General features: G+C 35.4%; 1 protein-coding gene across 9 annotated transcripts in view; it reads right to left on the bottom strand.

The window, feature by feature from the left end:
- The window catches only part of GPHN (gephyrin), a 626,216-nt gene that overhangs the window by 386,504 nt on the left and 215,920 nt on the right, over positions 1 to 23,792 (bottom strand). For all 9 annotated transcript variants that reach the window (XM_060004380.1, XM_060004374.1, XM_060004382.1 and 6 more), the window contains exon 3: positions 15,997 to 16,054. In XM_060004380.1, coding sequence (XP_059860363.1) covers positions 15,997 to 16,054 — 58 coding nt within the window. The remainder of the gene's footprint in view (positions 1 to 15,996; positions 16,055 to 23,792) is intronic.

Here is a 23,792-nt window from a genome sequence, read left to right on the forward strand (position 1 = left end):
GCAGGTTTTGTAATCCAACAAAGGCTGGTTTGTTCTATCCATATTTTTAGGAAAACACAGAATGGTTAAGATACAGGCATGGTCACAATCCAATTAAGATACAGAGTCTGTTTTATTAACCACTGTGATGTACCTCCCATATTTTCCATTACTGTTGGAAAGACATGAGCCTTGCCTTTATCATCATTCATCTAGATTGGTATAGAGCATCCTAAGTATTCTGCCCCTATACCTCCTTCCAATCCATTTGCTAAGGATAGCAAATCCTCTGAAATATACCTGAAAAAATGTCTCTTTTCAAAATCTTCAAGTTTCCCTCCCTAAGACATACAAATCATTTACAATGTGACTCCAGCAACTTAACATTCCATTGTCATCTCCTAAAGTTATTCTTAATAATCCCTTGACTTTAGACAAACTTGCATTTCTCAAAAACACTGTTTAGGGCTTCCCTGATGGCACATTGGTTAAGAATCCCCCTGCCAATGCAGGGGATATGGGTTCGATCCCTGGTCTGGGAAGATCCCACATACTGTGGAGCAACTAAGCCCGTGCGCCACAACTACTGAGCCTGCGCTCTACAGCTCGTGAGCCACAACTACTGAAGCCCATGCGCCTAGAGCCTGTGCTCCACAAAGAAGAGAAACCGCCGTGATGAGAAGCCCGCGCACCGCAATGAAGTGTAGCCCCCACTCGCCACAACTAGAGAAAGCCCACGTGCAGCAACGAAGACCCAACGCTGCCAAAATAAATAAATAAATTTATTTTAAAAACCAACTGTTTATTCATATATAGTGTCTTTGCTCACTTTTTTTTTTTTTTTTTTTGCTTTAGAAGCCCTTCTCATCATATTCTTCATGAAGAATTCCTTTACCCTCTAAGCCAAAATTAGTCACTGCCCCCTCTGTGCTCTAAAAGTTTTAGTATACATATTTAACATAAAAATTACATTTTATAATGAATAAGACTGTCTCTTGCACAAGACATTGAAATCTTCAGGATCATTCATTTAATCAACAAATATTTCTTCACTAATTATAACTGAAAAGGTTGACAAGCTGACTTACATAAAAATTTGGAATTTCTATTTGTCAGAGACACTTTTAAGAGAGTAAAACGGGAAGCAACAGACTGCGAGAATAAATGTGTAATACACATATCAAAGGACTCATCCAGAACACATAGGTAATGCCTACTATAAAGAAGAAAAATACAGCTAACCTAACTTTTAAAACACAAAACACACGAACAGTCATTTCACAAAAGAGGATATCCAAATTATATGAAAATATGCTCAATATCATTAGTTATTTACTAGAGAAATACATATATTGGAAACATTTTTGGTCACAATTCTCTGAAATAATTAAATGAAAAAAGACTGACAATACAAAATGTTAGTGAGAATGTGAAGTTAAGTGGAGTTCTCCTAAAATGCTAAAGAGAATATAAATGCATACATGTACTTGGGAAAACTGCAGAATCTAGTGAAATTATTCATTTATATACCTTACGATCCAGTATCTCTAGGTCACATCTAGCTTGTCTATTAGGTGGATATCTAATGAGATTATGTGTATATATGTGCACCAAAAGACATGTTCAAGACTGTTTATTGCAGCATTATTCATAACAGCCCCTAACTGGAAACAACCCAAATATCCTTCATCAAAAGAATGGATAACTAAATTGTACATTTAATAAAACAAAAAGCACAGCAATTATCCATTGCTATAAAGTTTGATACAGGTAAAGATAATTCATGGTGACAGAAATCAGATAGTAATTACCTTTGAGGAAGAGGGAAGGTGTAGTGATTGGAAGGGGGCATAGGGAGATTTCTGGGATGCTGGTAATACTGTATTTCTTTAGCTGTGGGTTACTCAGATGTGTTCTCTTTGTGATAATTTAACAAGTTTTACACTTACGATTTGTGACTTTTATGTACAACTCATATAGAATATTATACTTCATTAAAAAGTTTATTTTAGGAAACAGAACTGAAACAAGAGCTATGAAACTGGATGAGATAACCAAGTGAGTTTAAGTACAGAAGAAACAAATGCTAAATAAATTATTATTGAATAAATAAAAGGGCAAATGAGAGATTTAAGAATAACAATCCAATTAAGAGAAGGGGTATCAAAAAGTAACAAATATTGGGCTTCCCTGGTGGCGCAGTGGTTGAGAATCTGCCTGCTAATGCAGGGGACACGGGTTCAAGCCCTGGTCTGGGAGGATCCCACATTCCGCGGAGCAACTAGGCCCGTGAGCCACAACTACTGAGCCTGCGCGTCTGGAGCCTATGCTCCGCAACAAGAGAGGCCGCGATAGTGAGAGGCCCGCGCACCGCGATTAAGAGTGGCCCCCACTTGCCACAACTAGAGAAAACCCTCGCACAGAAACGAAGACCCAACGCAGCAAAAATAAATAAATTAATAAACTCCTATTTCCAACATCTTCTAAAATAAAACAAAGTAACAAATATTGAAGTAAACATTTCCTCAATGGGTCTGCTGTATTCATGTAGAAAGATTGGGTGAATGATGTCTTGTATCTAAGCTACTACTAATTCTCATTACCATAAAAGAATCCAGAATCTGGGCTTGAACCTGGCTCCACCACTACTTGCTGTGTGACCTTGGACAAATCACTTAATGATCTTTGCTTCATTTTCCTCACTTATGAATAGTAACAATAATAGTACCCACCTCATATGTTTGTTATGAGGATTAAAATGAGTTAGTAGTTTTTAAGCAATTACCACAGTGCCTGATACGCTGAACATTAAACAAACAAACAAAACACAATCCTGGCAAAAGGATGTGACTTTGTGATTTCACTTTACTGAAGTTTATTTAAATCAATCAACTGAAAAACTACTAGATATAATAACAATGTTTCCTAGCAATAATCAGTTAAAAATATAATGCCAGAGTTCTGCTTTTGGGCAGAGTGCAGTAGATCATAGCACGTCAATACTTACATACCATAATGAGTAGACAATCAAATAATTACAAAAATCCTACTTTTTAAAAGACACTGAAAAGCTACAGAACCAATAAATTAGACAAAATAAGATTTTAGAAATGGGGAAACTTTTCTAAGTTAAACTGATAATCTGTAGCTTTTCTTACCCACCGCACCCATCTACACGGGGGATATTTGCTGATTTTGGTCACAGGGCTGACCATCAGCTTTTCCAGGCAGAGATCCTCTGCTGGGAGGAAAAGAAACCAGAAAGCTTTTAGACATTTAGAAACTGGAAACTTGAATAGACTTAAACACATGGCTGTTTTTTCCTTTGGAACAATTGTGGATTGCAGTGTTGTACATAAGCCTGCAAAGCTAGACAAAAAGCTTATGAAAGGCAGAGTGAAATCCTTTGCATTCTTCATGGTGCTTAAGAAAGAAAGATCTGCTGGGGAAGGCTGACCAAAGAACAATGAAAGTTTCCACTTCAAGATATCTGCCAGTTTTTGAGGCTTATATTGGTTAGGCTGGAGGCAAGAGAGCTAGGCTGGAACCTAAGACTATCAAAGCTAAATCTCCTACTGTAACAGGAAGGAAGGGATGAAAACCCACTATATTCTCAACTCAGCTCTAACCCAGCAAAATTCTTGACTGAATTGGAGTGATCACTTTCTCATATTTTCTACCTATCAGTAGAAAGGGAGACAGTATGATGGATGATAAATCAGCTATAACCAATATGACTGTTTTACACAGGAAATATATTTATAAAAATTACTTGGTACGTAAGAAAATACGGCACAATATTAAAAAGAAAACACAGACGAAAAACCCCACAAGAGATGCATGGGGAGTTTGCAGACAAGAATTTTAAAGTAAACTATGATTAATATATTCAAGAAAATAGAAGAGAGATAAATAAAACAGAAAAAATGATGGAAAATTACACCAGGAAATGGAATCTATAAAAAATTAAATGGACATACTAGGACATAAAACTTACAATGTCTGAAATTTAGATCTAAATGAGTAGGTTTATTAGGATTGAAGAATATAAACACAGGTCAAAAGGAAAAATGCAGCAGAACACAGAATATTAAATTCAAAGACAAATAAACAAAAAAGTAAAAACTGATGTAGAGAAAGTAAAAAGAATGAACAAACAGGACAAAACAAATATGTGAGACATTCTCAAAAGGATAGATATATATATATAAACTAAATACTATATATGTTTTAGAGCTATTTCCTTAGTGATTGCTCTAGGGTTTACTATATGTATCTTATCAAAATCTACTTTAGAGTTTATTAACTTAATTTCATGAGATATAGAACCATTACTCCTACATAGTTCTAGTCTCTCATCTTTCCTTTTTGTGCTATTGTTATCCACGTTACATATATATATATATATGTTTTTGTACATACAAATACATCATGCATCAAATTCAACAATTTGCTATAATTAAGATTTTATATAATTTATGTTTATTGAAGAAGCCAAGAAAAGTAAGAGGGCAAGTAAATATTTATAGAGTTTTTGATATTAACTTTCTTATTTACTATTTCTGGTTCTATTTGTTCCTGTGGTTCAAGATTTCATCTGGTGTTATATACTTACTCTAATGCAGCTTTGCTCTCCAACCTACCTTCTTTGTTTTGTTATTTTCAAATATATTACATTTCTATATATTATTGGCTCAGCAAAAAAGTTGTATATGTATTGTCTTATACAATTGCTTTTCAAATCAGTAATGAGAGGAAAGGACAAAGAACATTCATCTATAAGGTCTTTTATAACTACATAATTACCTTTACCAGTGCTCTTTCTGTGTGTGCATTTACTTTATGTGGCCACTTGTCTTCGGCCTGAAGAATTTTCGTCAGTATTTATTGCAAGGTGAATCTGTTAGCAATAAATTCTCTCAGTTTTTGTTTACCTGGGAGTGTATTTCATCTTCAATTTTGAAAGATAGTTTTCCTGGATACAAGATCCTTGGTTTGTTGACAGGTTTTTTTTTCTTTCAGTACTTTGAATGTGTCATACTACTGGCCTCCATTTTTATTGATGTTAAGTCAGATGTTAATTTTATCAAGTTCACTTCTTTTTGGTGAAAACTTTTTATAACTTTTATAAAACTTTTTATCTTTGTCTTTTGGCACTTTTACTATGATGTGTGGTATGAAACGAAAGTCTGTGTCCCACCAAAATTCCTATGTGGAAACTGTAATCACAATGTGATGGTATTTGGTAGGTGTGGGGTCTTTAGGAGGTAATTAGGTCATGAAGGTGAATTCGTTATGAATGGAATTAATGCCCTTATAACAAAAGGCCAGGGAGCTAGCTAGCTCTCTTTCTCATGTGAGGAATGGGAAGAAAGCTGTCTGCAACCCAGAGAAGGTCCTCATAAGAAACTGACCATACTGACACCATTACCACGGACTTCTAGTCTCCAGAACTGTGAAAAATAACTTTTGTCGTATATGAGCCCTTTGTTATAGCAGCCTGAACTTACTAAAACCAGGTGCGTGGGTATGGATCTATTTTAGTTTATCTTACCTGGAATTGGTGGAGCTTCTTGGATGTGTACATTAATGTTTATAATTAAATTTGGCAAATTTTCAGCCATTATTTTTTGACATATTTTTTGTGCTCTTTTATCTCCTTGTACTCCCATTACCATATGCTGGTGTGCTTAATGGTGTTTCACCTTTGTCTGAGGTTCTGATCATTTGCCTGTCTTTAAGTCTGCTGTCAACTCAGAACAGTTGTTGAGTGAGCCCCACTAGCAAATCTTCCATTTCATTATTATACTTGCAACTGCAGAATTTTCATTTGGTTCTTTTAAAAAATAATTTATATTTCTATTGATAGTCTCTATTTGATGAGACACTGTCATCATGGCTTCTTTCCTTCTTTCAATATGGCTTCCTAGAAGATTTGTTTCTTTTTCTAAAAACGTATTTAAATAGACTGCTTTGAAATCTGTTAAATTCAATATCTAGGACCTCTCACAGGCAGTTTCTGTTGTCTGCTTTGTTTCCTGTGTATGGTCACACTCTCCTATTCTTTGTGTGTCTTAAAATACTTGTTGAAAATTGGACATGTTATATAATATACTGTAGCAACCTGGGATACTGACACCCTTCCCTCTCTTCAGAGCTTTGTTGTTTATTTATTTGTTTACTGAAATCAGCTAGGCTACTTTAAAAAGACTATTTCCACCCTGTATGAAACTTCTGATATTGCTCCTCAGAGGGTACAGCCAAGGCATACACAAAGTCACCTTGGGAAGACAGTGGTTTTAGTAGGGGTTTCTTCAACTGCCTCTTTTCTTTCCTTGATCTGTTAAGCTTTTTGCCTCTTTGCTGGCACATCCAGCTGTTATGCTCCACTAATGATACTGCTGTGATGAACAATGCCTGGGGACATACGTTGCTCCACAGTCTGATCAATTAAATTCAGACAGGGTAGATTTTCATTTCATCTTTGAGGTTTGTTCTGATCCAAGGATTCTTTTTAGCTGACTTTCTCCCAGGTTCAGTCTGATAAACTAATTTAGCTTCTTGCTCTTTTAGAGAGATTATCAGCCTACTCTGAATTGTTTACCACCAAAATATCCATTGTTTTTGAGAGTGACCTTAGGCTTGAACTTCCCCACATTGTTTCAAATAAGGTCTTTCCTTTGGGAATAGCTTAAGAGTAATATATTCTTATGGACTACCCTGGATAAAATCTTTAAGCCACTGTTCCAAGTGCTGTGTAGCCTTTGGTCTGCTTGGGCTGCCTCTCCTAATGTGGATGTTCTGCCCTATGAGCAAGCTGGAGTGAGGATGATGAGGCCTCCAGTATTCTCAGTGTGCTGCATCAGGACTAGAGCTACCCTCCTATGAATGGGGGCTGGGTAAAGGAAGGGAGCCCCTGACTTTCGACTGCATTCATCAGGAATCTAACCTCTGCAATTCAGAGTTGGAGGCATGAGAAATGATGAAGGCCTGCCCATCTTGGAGAGATACCATAACCCTTAATTGGGAGCTGAGGGGAGAGGAAGCCCCATACTCGATGCCACATCTACCCAGAGTGAAATTTCCATCAAGATGAGGAGGGGTTACTCCTACACTGTTGGTGGGAATGCAAATTGATGCAGCCACTATGGAAAACAGTATGGAGGTTCCTCAGAAAACTAAAAATAAAATTACCATATGATCCAGCAATCCTACTCTGGACAAAACTATAATCCAAAAAGATACATGCACCCCTAAGTTCATAGCAGCACTATTCACAATAGCCAAGATGTGGAAACAACCTAAATGTCCATCAACAGATGAATGGATAAAGAAGATGTGGTATATATATACAATGGACTACTACTCAGTCATAAAAAAGAACAAAATAATGCCATTTGAAGCAACATGGATGCAACTAGAGATTACCATACTAAGTGAAGTCAGAAAAAGAAAGACAAATACCATATGATATCACTTATATGTGGAATCTAAAATATGGCACAAATGAACCTATTCTACAAAACAGAAACAGACAGACATAGAGATAAGACTTGTGGCTGCCAAGGGGAAGAGGGGGAGAGAGAGGGATGGACTGGTAATTTGGGGTTGGTAGATACGAACCATTACTACATTTAGAATGGATAAACAACACAGTCCTACTGTATAGCACAGGGAACTATATCCAATTTCCTGGGATAAACCATAATAGAAAAGGATATTTAAAAAAGAATGCATATATGCATAAAACTGAGTCACTTTGCTGTACAGCATAGATTGGCACAACACTGTAAACTATACGTCAGTTAAAAAAAAAGATGAGGAGGGGTTAAAATAAAAATAAAAGAGAGAAAGCATTCCATTTATAGTAGGAAACAAAAAATAGGACATAAACTCTTTGCCTAACCATAGGTCTTGAACATTTGTCCTTTTATTCTTTTAACAGCTTTTGTTTTATATTTAAATCTATAATCCATTTTGAGTTAATTTTTATATAAGAGGTATAAAATGGGTGAGGTTAATTTTTTTGCTTATGGATGCCCAACTATTCCAGCATCATTTGTTGAAAAGGTTATCCACTGAAGTACTTTTGTAGCTTTATTAAACATCAAATGGACATATTTGTGTGAGTCTACTTACTGGTTATACATTCTGTTTCATTGATATTATCTATCTATCTGCCAATACTACACTATCTTGATTACTGTAGCTAACAGTAAACCTTATCATTGGGTAGAGCTAGTCCTTCCCTTTATTCTTTTTCGAAATTGTTTTAGCTATTCTAGAACCTATGCCTTTCCATATAATTTTAAAATAAATTTATGTAATTGTATGTCATAAAAAAAACTTGTTGGGTTTTTTAATAGAAAGTGCATAAACCTATATGTCAATTTGGAGAACAATGACACCCTTACTATGTTTAATCTTTCCATCCATGAACATGGTATGTCTGTCCATTTCTTTAAGTGTCCTTTTATTTCTTCAGCATTTTGTAGTTTTAAACATACAGATATGTGTGTTCTTAAGTGCGACCTATTTAATTTTATTTGAAGTAATTGTAAATGGTATTGTTTTAAATTTCAGCTTCCTACTGTTGTAATTATATAAAAATCAAATTGACCTTTTTGATGTTGATCTTATATCCCCCAAATTAACTGAACTGACTTATTAGCTGCAGTTTTTCTCTAGATACTTTTTTCTACATAGACAATCATGTGATCTGCAAATAGGGAGTTTTATTTCTTACTTTCCAATCTTTGTGCCTTTTAATACGTTTTCTTGCCTTCCTGTGCTACTGAGAACTTCTAGTGCTCGGTTGGAGGAAAGTAGTGAGAGCGGACAACATTGCTTTTTTCCTGATCTTAAGAGGAAGGCACTCATTCTTTCACCATTAAGTATATTGTTAGCTCTAATTTTTTGTAGATGTTCTATATCAAGTTCAGGAGGTTTCCCCCCGCCCCATTCCTATTTTGTTAAGAGGTTTTTCAAGAACGGGTTTTAGGTTTTGTCAAACACCTTTTCTGCATCAATTGATATGACCATATAATTTTTCTTTTTTAGCTTGTAGATATGATAGATTACATTGATTGTTTTTCCAATGTTGAACAAGTTTTTACCTCAAATAAATCCCACTTAGTAGTAGTGTATAATAATTTTTTATACATTGTTGGATTTGATTGGGTAATATTTAGTAGAGGATTTTAAGTTCATAAGAGATCTTGGTCTACAGTTTTCATTTTTGTAGTGTCTTTTTCTGATTTTAGTATCAATGTAATACTAGCCTCATAAAACAAGGTGGGAAATGACTCAGTAAAGCTGAGTAAAATAGATATTAATTCTTCTTTAATGTGTGATAGAATTCTCCCATGAAACCATCCAGGACTAGAGCTTTATTAGGAGCTTTTTCATTACAAATTTAATTTCTTTAATGGTTATACAACTATGCAGATTGCCTATGTCATTGTGGTTAGTTTTGGTAGTATGTGGGTTTTGAGGAAGTGGTCCGTTTCTTCTAAGTTGTCCAATTTATGAGTATAGTTTTTCAAAGCCCTTTCTAATTATCCTTTTAATGACTAGAAGATACGCAGTGATAGTCTTTGTCCTATCCTAATATAGGTGATTGTGTCTTCTTTAGTTTCATTAGTCTAGTAAGAGGTTTACTAATTTTATTGAGTTTTTAAAAAACCAGCCTTTTATTTGATTTTCCCCTGTCATTTTAATGTTCCCAATTTCACTGATTCCAATTCTTAAGTATCTCCTGTCTTCTTCTTGCTCTGACTATATCTGGCTCTTATTTTTCTAGTTTCTTGAGGAAGAAATATAGATTAGTGACTTGAGAGCTTTCCTCGTCCCTAAAAATTAGTGTTTTCATGGTATATCTTTTTCTATCCTTTTACTTTCAACCTACCTATGTCATTGTTTTTCCAATGAGTTTCTTGAGAATGGCATATGTTGGAGCATTTCTAAAAATCCATTACATCAATTTCTGTCTTTTAATTGGTATATTTAGATTATTTATTTAAGGTAATTGTTGATATCTCAGGATTTAAATCTGCCATTTTATTATTTATCTTATGCTTGTATCTTCTGTTTCTCTTTTCATGCCTTACTGTGGATTACTTGAGCACTTTTTAGGATTCCATCTTAACTTACAGTGTTTTTGAGTACACAATTTTAAATACTTTAGTGGTTGCTTGGTGTTTCAATATACAGATGTAACTTAAAACAGTCTACTGGTATTGGCGTTTTATCATTTCAAGTGAAATACCGAAACTCTACTTCCACTTAGGCACCTTTACCCTCCCACATTTTAAATATGATTATGTTCATTATTTACTTTACATACATTGTGCACCACATCATATGGTGTTATAATTTTTGCTTCAACCTTCAAATGTGATTTAAGAAAATCATAAAAAAAGATCAGCTAATCTATTTACCCATTCTGCCGTTGTTCCTCCTTTCTAAATTTTCAAGCCTTTTTCTCTTATCATTTCCTTTCTCTTTAGAGAATTTATTTACCCATTCTTTCAGGATAGGTTTCCTAGTGACAAATTCTTTTATTTTTCTTTTGTCTGAGTATCTGCTTCCCATTCATTCCTGAAGGATAATTTGACTGGATGTAGACTTTGTGACAGGTAGTTCTTTCTTTCAGCACTTGAAAAATGTTGTGCCGCTTCCTTCTGGTGTCACTGCCCACCCTGCCACCACACCCCCCGGCCCACCTTCAGTGTTTTATACTGGAGACGGTACTTTTCAGTTCTGTAATTTCCATTTGGTTCCTTTTTGTAATTTCTATTTTCTTCATGTGTTTCAAGAGAATTATTAATAGCTTGTTGAAGCATTTTTATGACTGTTGCTTTAAAATCCTTGTCAGATAATTCCAACATGTGATTATTCTTCATACTGGTGTCTGTTCACTGTTTTCTTCTCATTCAAGTTGTGATTTTCACTGATCTTGGTATGATGAGTGACTTTTGACTGTTCCCAGGACGTTCTGGATATTATGAGACTCTGAATCCTATTTAATCTTTTTAAGATGTCCTCTTGTTGACTTGTAGTATAAGGGCCATATGTTCAGCTTCTTGCTGGGTCCCACTGACACCACTCTGGCAGAAGTGAAGCACTGATTCCCACTGCCTCATTGAAGACAATAAGGTAGAAGTCTAACTCTTCTCTTAACCTTGCTGAAACCTTTCTGGTGAAAGTGGTGCATCACCTTGCTCCACATTGTTGTTAGTATGAGATATTCAGCTCCCTGCTGGACCCTGTTAACACTGAGAGGGGAAGGGAAGTAGAAGGTTGACTCATACTGAGAGTGCAGTAACATCTCCACTGATGTTGATGTATATGAGAGTGGAGTGTCATCTCCCTTAAAGGCCTCATTAACACAGTAAAGGGGGGGTGAAGTAGAGTGATGACTAGTCCTATCTTGCACTGCCTCTTGGTCTAACTTCTGCTGGGTTGGGGGAGTCTCGGCTCATCACTGGACCCTACTGACACTACCCTGCAGGAGCAATCAGAGCATAACCTGTTTCTACTGGGCTGGTGATAGAATATCAACTCCCTACTTGGTCCCCACTACCATATTCTGGCAGGGAAATCAGAGAACTGTCTACCCTGCTATGTGAGAGATGGAAGAATAGCTCCCTGATCACCCCACCAACACCACTGGCAGAGGGGATTCAGAGATCTGCCACCTGCTTCTGTCAGGTGGCAGGGGTGAGGTGGAAGATCAGCTCCCTTCTTGGCTCTGCTGAAACTCTGGGGAAGTTAAGTAGTTTTCTCACTGGCATTTGGCTGGAGTAGGGAGGGTATGCCAAAAAAGGCTTTCTGTTCTGTTAGTCCACCCTTGTCTTGGGTCCCTTGGCAAGAGGGAACAGGCTTTTCTACGTGCTTTTCTTTGCCTATTGGTGGTTCCAGGTTGGAGGCTGGGTAAAATGGGAGACAAAAAGAAACCCAGGTAACTCAGTGCCATGTCATTCCTCAAGTCCTGAAGTCCTAAGGCAGTCTGATTTCTTCTTCCTACCTTTCAGAGTCTTTCTATGCTTGTTTATTTTTTAGTATAAACAAACAAAAGTCCAGGGATTTTTAATTGTGAGAGGAAAGATTTTGGCAGAACAGGGCTACTCCACCTTGGTTAGAACCAAAAGTCTTCTCAGTAGGAACACTTTTGAACTTGACAAACTCAGTGTAATATCTGGAGCAATTAATACATGAGCCAACAGAATAAAAAAGAAAAGCAACATACAACCTTTCCTACTATACAAAGAAAGCACTATAATCATAATAGTATGGTGCTAGCAAAGGAACAGATAAACAGATCAATGAAACAACAGTTCAGGAAAAGAGAGATTTGTGTATGTGTATGTGTGTGTCTAGGCATATGAAAATTTAATACATGGTACATGAGGCAATTCAAACCATAGGGGGAAAAGATGAGTTTTTCAATAAATTGGGCTGGGGAAATAGATACCTTTGGAAAATATTATGAAAGTTTAGTCATCTCATTTGTAAATAAAAACAAATTTACACCAATATAAATTACAAATATATTAAAGAGTTAATACTTAAATATATCTATTTTAAATAAATTCAGCCAAGTGGCAGTATAAATTGGCTTAACTACCTTGGAAAACAGTTTGATTTCATCCAGAAAATATACATTACTAAAACTCAGGAATCCCATTCCTCAGTATATATTTCAGAGAAACTCTTACACAGGATATTTTTATAAGAATTTTATAGCATCATTTTTCATAATAGTTCCAAAATAAGTTGAATATCCTTCAACAGAAGGATGTCTCAATAATTTGTGGCACAATGCACTATTTTATAGCAAAAAATAAAACAAAAAAATAAACCAAAAACAACCCCCCCAAAAACCTTAGCTATAGACAACAACCTGATGAATCTCACAGTATTGAAAAAAAGAAGCAAGGCACAATAGATTGAATACAATGAGACTCAATTCATACAAAGTTCAAAGAGAAACAAAAATAAATTGTAACATTTAAGGATGTATACATATATAGTAAAACTAAATAAAAGAAAGGAACTGATAATGATAAAAATTCAGGGTATTGGGTGGAAGAGATGGTTGTGATTGGGCTAGGAATGTATTTGCTCTTTATCCCTTAAGGCTTTGGCCAAGCAGCCATTCAATATGAGGTGATTTACGGTAAATTATAAATGTATGCTTAATTCAAACTGTGTATGAACTAAATAATGATTTCTGGTGCTAGAAACATTGTGAAAGATTACCACATCTGACAAAAACTGAATTATGCTTCATCAACCAATCATATCTTTTTAATAGTAAATGTAAACATGCATATTTATTTATACATAGTATACTACAAAGAGTATATTTCAAATGTAGACTCAATTGTACTATTTAGGTAATTTAAAATTACTCATATACTAGCCAAATAAAATAAACATTACAACCAGATGTTTCAAATTTCCTCCAATCAAAACAAAAAGTATCAGCTGAAAATACTAATGGTGCCAAAAAATGTTGAAATATTTTATGACTGTTTTTCTTCCAACACTTTTGAAAGGAAGAATCAATTTCACATTTTTTTATGCCTCAGGCCTCAAACTCTCTAAAGCTGTTTTAGATACAGTAACTGATGGAAAATAATCACTATTACATGTCATCCATGAATCATGTTTTTTTTCAAGGAATCTCTTGAGGAGTAACTGTTAAAATTCTATAATTAAAAAGAAAACACGGGCTTCCCTGGTGGCGCAGTGGTTGAGAGTCTGCCTGCTGATGCAGGGGACACGGGTTCGTGCCCCGGTCCAGGAAGATCCCACATGCCGCGGAGCGGCTGGGCCCGTGAGCCATGGCCGCTGAGCCTGCGCGTCCGGAGCCTGTGCTCCGCAACGGGAGAGGCCACAACAGTGAGAGGCCCGCGTACCGAAAAAGAAAAAAAAAAACAATGAAAAACACTACTCCTTTAGAGAAAAGTCACTACTAAAAAATTGAAAACATTTCTGCTAATTAATTAAACTAATAAAAGAGTATATTTATCCTCTGTTTCTAGGATGGGCCTTCCCCAAGGCAACAGTTTGGGGCCACTATTATGATCTCATATAGCTCTTTTAGGCAATTCCACTAACTAGCATGGCCTCAGCTAACTTTTGCATAATGACAAATCTCAGTATCAACTGAAAGACAGAATTATCTTTCTTTTGAGTTACAAGCTGATTTACCCAATGGCTTAGTGGATATATGGTTATCCAAAAGGAACCTCAAATTCAATAAGTCCAAAACTTACCCTATTTCCTCTCAAACTTATTCCTTGTTTTGTATCTCCTCTTTAGGTTAACAGCAACACAATCTGCTCAGATTCCCAAGGCAGAAACCTAGGTCAACCTTTCCATCTTCCCTTAAATATCCAATAAATCACCAAATATTGTTGATTCTATTTTCTTAAATAATATTTCTTGAATCTGAGGCTTTTTTCTTCAGCCTCACTGCCACTGCTTTAGTTCAAGTTTCAATCGTTGCCTATATTCCTGCAATCTGGTCTCCTTCTTTATAGATGGAACCTCTTCTCCACTGAAATAATTTTTCTCACTCATCAAAGAAAAACCTAATAAAATCACCAACCTGATTATGCCACTTTCCTTCTTAAAATCACATAATGGCACTCCATAGTTTTCAGTTTAAAATCCAAATTTCTTAACATGGCATAAAGGCCCAATGAAAATCCTACATCTCAACAATCTTTATTTTACACGTGTGATCTATCTGGTCTCATATTATCTCCTATTTATGCATTCACAAGTGCCTCTGCTTCTGTACAGAATTCCAATTTGCTTAGTATACCTCTTGGAAAGATTTTGCTGATTATCTTTTTTGAATGACCAAGTGTCCTTCCTTCCTATGTATTTCATAGAATACTTTGTTTACCTTTATCACTTAACACATATTGCAACTGTAATATAAGACAGAGCACCTTTAAGCACCACAAAAAATTAATTTCAATAAGCTCACCTTTATTAATTCCCATTTTATTTTCTGAAAAATGAGAGATATGGATTAGACATAAGGTTCCTCTCAGCCAAACTACTTTATGAATTTATGTCAAGTTGGAAAGAGTCTCTTGACACTCCTGACTTTTTCCCCCCACTTGCTGCTAGAATACAATCATGGTATTAATTACTGGTGTTGTCCACACAGAACACCTGAGATACTGAAAGTAACAGTATAGAACATAAACATGAATTTAACTTATTTAAAAATAATGTAACCAAGTTTAGGAATTATTTACTAAGATTTGAATTTATTGAACTTGATTTAGAAAAGTTTGATCTAATCAAACTTAACAATTTGTTGAGATCTTTACATGTACTGTTAAGAGGCTCAACTCATCTTGTTTACCCTTGACTATTGCTATCCAATTGTTAAATTTTATTCATGGAAAAGACTAAGTTCAGTTCTCTTTAGACTGTAAACTGCTTTTAGGAAAGGGCCACGTGTTATGCTAGAAGACTAATAGTCCACAGGATTTAGTAAAATGTTAGAGACAGAAAAATGTAACAATGCTGTAATATTCAAAGAATAAGGTCAATTTTTCATGTATTGTGCTGTAAATTTTAAATTGAGATTGACCTACTGTGTTATCAAAGGAACCAGGAAGTATATACTAGAAGACTAATATTATTTATAATTGGTGAAAGATGATAGGGAAAAGAAATTAAAACAAGATTTAAAAAAGTCCATTATGCATACTAATGCTTATAAAGTGCTTTCTTAAGTAAATTTTCAATTAATTTTACAAGAAAGGGTTGCTTTCTTGATTTTCCTAACATGTATTGATGATGGTAGATGAAATCTGATGATGATTATCTGATATGTATATTTTAATTCAAACAGGATAACTGGGAATTAAATGATGCCCTAACACTGCCAAAGATTCAATAGGATAAAGAAAAAACAATTATTTGCCCACCTTCCCACTGAGACACTGATTCTTTGTAGAGGTGAAAAACGCCATACTATACCTTGATTTCTTCTATTTCATCTGGTACTATCTTGTATGCTGATATAGTCCCACCCAACCTGAAATTAGGAGAAAAAAATATTCTCAAAACCGGCAACAGTGTATTAAAAATATGGACTGTTTCTTCCATTAGCATCAGAGTGCCACCAATAATTGCCCATTACCCACCCCAACAACCATGGAGGAAAAACAACCATTTTGTGCTCAGGTTTTCCATATAGTAGTTTAAAAAGGTAGACAGTAAATGACTACTGAAAGAGGAAACATAAGTTAGATTTTTAACCATAATTAAACTTCTCTTATCGATGGTTTTAATGATGCTCAAACTGTCACTTTTACTGATAGATTCTGTCACAACTAAGATGTATCAAGAACAATAGCAGACATTTCTATTTTCATGGCATCATGAGACACAGCTAGGTTTAGAATACCTATCAATTTAACATACCATCAGTATTCTATAGTATTGTACTCAGGAAGACTGATTCCAAATTTCATGTTCTTTCCCTTACAACACACTGCTTTCCTCACTAAAGGAATCATTCTAGAGGTAAAGTGCTCTTTTACTCTAATCGCAATTTTTCAAAGGTCCCACAACTAGGAGTGGCAGACTGGGCTTAAGAACTCACTTCCAGAAACTGATAAGCAAATTCTAAAATTCATATGGAAATTCAAGGAACACATAACAGTCAAAAAATCTTGAAAAGAAGAAAGCTGGAGAAGTTACACTTTCTGATTTCAAGTCACTACAGATCTACAATAATCAAGACAATGTGGAGCTGGCATAAGGATAGACATATAAAGCAATAGGGTACAACTGAAAGTCCGGAAACAAACATCACATTTATGGTCAACTGGTTTTTGTTTTTCTTTTTATTTTATTGTAATAAATATAGTTAACATTTTAACCATTTTTAAGTGTACAGCTAAGTGACAATTACATTCATAATGATGTGCAACCATCATTACTATTTATTTCCAAAACTTATCCATAACTTAAACAGAAACTCTGTAATCATTAAGGAATAACTCCTAATTTTCTCCTTCCCCCAGGCCCTGGTAACTCCTAAACAACACCGTCTTTACGAATTTGACTACTCTAGGAAACTCACATAGAGGAATCATACAATATCCGTCCTTTTGTATCTGGCATATTTCACTCAGCATAGTTCTCAAGCTTTATCCACATGGTAGCATGTATCAGAACTTCAATCTATGAATTACTCAATCATATGGTAATTCCATGTTTAGCATCTGAAGGACTGCCAAACACTTTTCCACAGTGGCTGTACGATTTTACACTACCACCAAGAATGCATGATGGTTCCAATTTATCCACATCTTCATCAATACTTGTTATTCTATTTGTTTAATGGCTACCCTAATGGGTGTAAACTGGTAACTCATAGTTTTGAGACTCGCATTTCCCTAATAAGCAGTGATATAGAGCATGGGTCCCCAACCCAGGGAACAGTGGGCAAGCGATGGGCAAGTGACTAAAGCTTCATCTGCCAGTCCCTGTCCCTCGAATTACCACCTAAACCATCCCGCCCTGCCCTGTCAGTGGAAAAATTGTTTTACATAAAACCGGTCCCAGGTGACAAAAAGGTTGGGGACCACTGCTACAGAGTATCTTTTCATGTTCTTATTGGCCATTTGTATATCTTCTCTAAAGAAATATCTATTCAAGTGCTCTGGCAATTTTTAAATTGGGTTGTTTGTCTTTTTGCTGTTGAGTTGTAGTTTTTCATATATTCTGGATATTAAACTCTTACCTAAGATATTATTTCCAAATATTTTCTCTCATTCTGTAGGCTGTCTTTTAACGTTCTTGATAATACTTTGATTCACAAAAACTTTTAATTTTGGTGCCGCACAATTATGTATTTTTTTCTTTTCATGCTCACCTTACTGGTGTCATGCATAAGAATCCATTGCCAAGCAGAAACTAACACACCATTGTAAAGCAATTATACTCCAATAAAGACGTAAAAAAGAAAAAAGAATCCATTGTCAAATCCAAGGCCTTGAAGATTTACCCTTATGTTTTCTTCAAAGTGTTTTATGGTTTTAGTTCTTCTATTTAGAACACTGATCTGTTTTGAGTTCATGTTTGAATATGGTGTGAGATATGGGTTCAAGTTAATTCTTTTCCATGTGGAAATCCAATCATTTAGCAACATTTGTTGACAAGCTTTTTCTTTCCCAAAGCTGTTGTCAAAGCTTTGACTTAGCACCCTTGTCTAAAATGAATTTTCCATAGATACGGGTTTATTTCTGGATCCTTAATTTTATTCAATTGGTCTATAGGTCTATCTTTTTGTGGTTCTCGGCATAGAAGTCTTTTAGCACACTGGTTAAATGTATTCCTAGGCATTTATTTTCAGATGCTATTTTAAATGGCGTAGCTTTTAATTTCCTTTTCAGATTGTTTATTACCAGTGTATAGAAACAAGTAATTTTCATGTGTTGATCTTGTACCCTGTAACTTTGCTGAACTTGTTTATTTTTTTAAATTTATTTATTTAATTTATTTTTGGCTGTGTTCAGTCTTCGCTGCTGTGCACGGGCTTTCTCTAGTTGCGTGGGCTTCTCTTGTTGAAGATCATGGGCTCTAGACGCGCGGGTTAAAGTAGCTGTGGCATACAGGCTCAGTAGCGGTGGCTCGAGGGCTCTAGAGCACAGGCTCAGTAGTTGTGGTGAATGGCCTTAGTTGCTGCTCGGCATGTGGGATCTTCCTGGAGCAGGGGCCGAACCCATGTCCCCTGCATTGGTAGGCGGATTCTTAACCACTGCGCACCAGGGAAGTCCCCGAACTTGTTTATTGACTCTAGTAACTTTCTTGTGGATTATCTATATACAGGATGATACTATCTGTGAATAGAGATAGATTTACTTCTCACTTAACAGGCTGGATGCCTTTTATTTCTTGTCCTTGTCTAAATACTCTGGCTAGAACTTCCAGTGCAACGTTCAATATCAGTGGTGAAAGCAGGTATCTTTGTTTTGTTCCAGATATAAAAAGAAAGCCTTCCATTTTTCACAATTGAATATGGTGTTAGTTGCGGGGTTTTCACAAATGCCTTATATCAGGTTAAGGAAGTTCCCTCTGTTCCTAGTTTTCTGAGTGTTTTTACCATGAAAAGAATGCTGGATTTTTGTTAAATGCTTTCTCTGTGTCAAATGAGATGATCATGTGGTTTTCTGCTTTTCAATCTTTCTGTTAATGTGGTATTATTGCAGTGATTAATTTTCTTATATTGAACTACCCTTGAACACCTGGGGTAATCTCACTTGGTCACTGTGTATAATTCTTTTAATATGTGGTTGCACTCAGTGTCGTGATACTTTCCTATTTTGCATCTATATTCATAAGGGTTATTACTCTATAATTTTTCTTTCTTCTGGATGTCTTTATCTGGCTTTGGTAGCAAGGTAATTCTGGCCTCATTGAATGAGTTAGAAAGTATTTTCTCCTCTTCTGTTTTATGGAAGAGTTTGAAAAGCATAATGTTAATTCTTCAAATGTTTGGAATAATTTACCAGTGAAGTAATCTGGTCCTAGACTTTTCTTTGGTGGGAGATTCTTTTTTTTTTTTTGTAATTAATTTTTATTGGAGTATAGTTGTTTTACAATCTTCTGTTTGGTGGGAGGTTTTTAATTGTTGAAAATCTGTTTACTTGTTACAGATCTGTTGAGACTTTCTATTTATTTTTATGTCAGTTTAGGTAATTCACATGCTTCTTGGAATTTGTCTGTTTCATCTAGGTTACCAAATTTGTTGGCATACAACTGTTTAGAGGATTTTTTATAATCATTTTTATTTCTGTAAGATCAGTAGTAATATTCACATCTTTATTTCTGATTTGTTTTTGAGCTTTCTCATTTTCTTAATCAATGTAGCTAATGGTTTGTCAATTTTCTTAATTTTTTTCAGAGAACAAACTTTTGCTTTTGTTGACTCTGTACTGTTTTTCTATTCTCTATTTAGCTCCACCTTAATCCTTATTATTTTCTTCCTTGATCTTTTCTTTTTACCCTGCCTCCCTCCCTTCCTTACATTAATTGTCTTATGTATCTAAGCTGATTTTTTTTTTTTCTGTAGTGAATCATTTTAATTCCCGTGTCATTTCCTGTTTTACATCTTTTAGGTATTTTTTTGGTGGTTACCATGGGGAATACATTTAATATTCTAAATTTATAGCAATCTAGTTGATTGATAACAACTTAAATCATTACATGAAATGTCTGCTCCTATACAGGGCTATCCTCCTACTTTTATGTTGTTGTCATAGCTAAATTTGCTAGTTTGGGAGTTAGTTTTCTCTTTTTCTCTAGTCCTTCAGGGTATAAAGTACTGTATTTATCGAGGATGTTTCTTTCTTTTTGATGTGCACATTTATAGCTATATATTTCCCTCTGAAGAGTGCTTCCACTGCATCCGGTAAGTTTTGGTATGCTGTGTTTTTGTTTACATTTGTCTCAAGGTATTTTCTAATTAACCTTGTGATTTCTTTTTGAACCACTGGTTAAGAGTGAACTGTTTAGTTTCCATATATTGTGAATTTTCTAGATTCCCTACATTTTTGTTTGCTAGCATCTTTCCAATGTGGCCAGAGAAAATACTTGGAATGATTTCAATCCTTTTAAATTTACTGAGACATTTTTTTGTGTGTCCTAACATTTGGCTTATCCTATAAAATGTTCCAGGTCTTCCTTTGTGTATTATCAGCAATTCTCTTTTGAAACATGACTGTGCTTGTGTCTGTTAATTTACTGTTAGAATTAAATATGATAATACATTTATTTCCTTAATGCAATTTCATTTAACAGGCTTCTAATTATATGACTTTTCTGAATGAATTAATCTATATAATAAAAATAAAGGAATCTGTAGATAGTGATTATTTCCATTACTGAAACAGTTCCAGAAAAAAAATATTGGTCCAAATTCATTAGGAATAGAAATATTTAAAGGTAATTCAAAGTTGCTCAGAAATATTTTAATTTTCTCCCCAACTCTAATCTGCTTCTTCTACAGTTCTCCCCAGTTTTTGTTATGGTAAATGTTAATTGATCCAGTAGTCCATGTCGTAAGTGTGGAAATCTTTCAAATGCCTTTACCTTTCTCAGCCCCTACAAGTAGTAACAGTCAAATTTTTATTGGCCTTAATTTATCTGGAAAATAGCCATTCTTCCATTTCCACTTCAGTACTTTAAGATTTTATCATTTCTAACCACAGTTTTAGTAGTATCCTCGCCACAGTTGTAACAAGCTGTATCTTTCGAAAATGTAATTCTTCTCATGTCACATCCTTATTAATGGATAATACCTTAAGAAGTGATGAGAATTCCCTTTATAAACTCGACTCTTCAGTCCATTTCTTGTTTCATTTCCTGTAACCCTTTCACAGTACCTCTTTGTTCTAGCCATGCCCAATTGTCACTAATTTCATAAATGCTTTATGCCTCTCTATTACCTGTATCTTGAATGCTCTTCTACACCCCCAAAACTCCATATCAACCTTCAGGAGTCAAATACCACTTTGAGAACACTTACACAAACTCTGGAAGCAGAAATAAGCACCTCCTCTACTGTGAATAGTGCCTTACTCACACTTGCATTATAGCTTTTATCCTACTATTATAATTAGCTGTTTAGAGAACTACCTTCTCCACTAGATTATGAAGGTACAGATTATATTTTAAATTACTTTCTACACTTGGCAAATAGTGAGTACTTAAAGCTTGATAAAGCAGCACACATTTGGTAAATTAATGAGAGAGGTTAGAGGAGCCAGACATGTGAATTTTCACCAAGATCATAAACAAAAATCTTTTTTAAGAGCAGTATCTCCAGACTTTCAGATCAAGATGGATGAGTGGGAGAAAGCATGAACACACCAAAAATACATCTACATTACTATAGGAGGCAGGTCAAAAAGATCTTGCTTTATGTCAGATAGTGTTCTGCCTATGTTTTCTTCTAAGAGTTTTATAGTATCCAGCCTTACATTTAGGTCTTTAATCCATTTTCAGTTTATTTTTGTGTGTGGTGTTAGGGAGTGTTCTAATTTCTTTCTTTTACATGTAGCTATCCAGTTTTCCCAGCACCACTTACTGAAGAGACAGTGTTTTCTCCATTGTATATTCTTGCCTCCTTTGTCATAGATTATGACATGGAACAGGTGTGTGGGTTTATCTCTGGACTTTCTATCCTGTTTCATTCACCTGTATTTGTTTTTGTGCCAGTACCATACAGTTTTGATTACTGTAGCTTTGTAGTATAAGCTGAAGTCAGGGAACCTGATTATTTATACTCCGTTGTGCTTTCTCACGATTGCTTTGGCTATTTGGGGTCTTTCGGGTTTCCATACAAATTGTAAAACTTTTTGTTCTAGTTCTGGGAAAAATACCATTGGTAACTTGATAGGGATTACATTGAATATGTAGATTGCTTTGGGTACTACAGTCATTCTGATACTGTTAATTCTTCCAATCCAAGAACATGGTATCTCTCTCCATCTGTTTGTGTCACCTTTGATTTCTTTCACCAGTATCTTATAGTTATCCAAATACAGGTCTATTGCTTCCTTAGATAGGTTTATTCCTAGGTATTTTATTCTTTTTGATGTGGTGGTAAGTGGGATTGTTTCCTTAATTTACCTTTTACTCTTCTACACTGTTGGTGGAAATGTAAATTGGTACAGCCACTATGGAGAATAGTATGGAGGTTCTTTAATAAACTAAAAATAAAACTACCCTATGATCCAGGAATCCCCCTCCTGGGCATATTCCCAGAGAAAACCATAATTCGAAAAGATACATACACCCCATTGTTCACTGCAGCACTATTTACAACAGCCAGGACATTGAAGCAAGCTAAATGTCCATCAACAGAGGAATGGATAAAGAAGATGTGGTACATATATACAACGGAGTATTACTCAGCCATAAAAAAGAACAAAATATTGCCATTTGCAGCAACATGGCTGGACCTAGAGACTGTCATACTGAGTGAGGTCACACAGAGAAAGACAAATATGATATCGCTTGTATGTGGAATCTAAATAAAAGGTCAAAATGAACTTATTTACAAAACAGAAATACAGTCACAGATGTAGAAAACAATCTTATGGTTACCAGGGGGAAAAGGAGGGGAGGGATAAATTGGGAGATTGGGATTGACATATACATACTACTATATATAAAAGAGATAACTAATATGGACCTACCGTATAGCACAGGGAACTCTACTCAATACTATTTAATGACCTATATGGGAAAGGAATCTAAAACAGAAAGGATATATGTATAACTGATTGACTTCTCTGTACAGCAGAAAGTAACATTATAAATCAACTATACTCCAATTAAAAAAAAAATACATCTACATGAGGAACAATTCTCACTAAAAAGTAACTGAAAATTGGCATAAAGACTCCTGTACAACTAAGGTTGTAAGACAGAATCACAGGGAATCAGGCAGCAAGGGAAGTGATCAGGTCAGGACTTGTGCCCCTGGGAGGGGACTCAGAGGAAAAGGGAGATTACAGGGGTGGAGAATTTCCCTGGAGAGTGGTTCCAGCCACATATTAGGTGCCCTAGTACTGGAGTGTGACACAGGGAAGATAAGCCCCCTTGGCTGGTTGAGCTCTGCTGCGATGAACAGGAGGGCTGTCGGCAGCACGGACTTCATTTGTGAGGAGTTAACCAGCACTGGCTTGCTCCCACGGCAGAACAGAGAGGGAGAATTAGGACTGCATGAGTGGCTACCCAGTTTCCCACAACAGCCC

Source organism: Delphinus delphis, chromosome 2 (genome assembly GCF_949987515.2).
Source record: "Delphinus delphis chromosome 2, mDelDel1.2, whole genome shotgun sequence".
Taxonomy (NCBI): domain Eukaryota; kingdom Metazoa; phylum Chordata; class Mammalia; order Artiodactyla; family Delphinidae; genus Delphinus; species Delphinus delphis.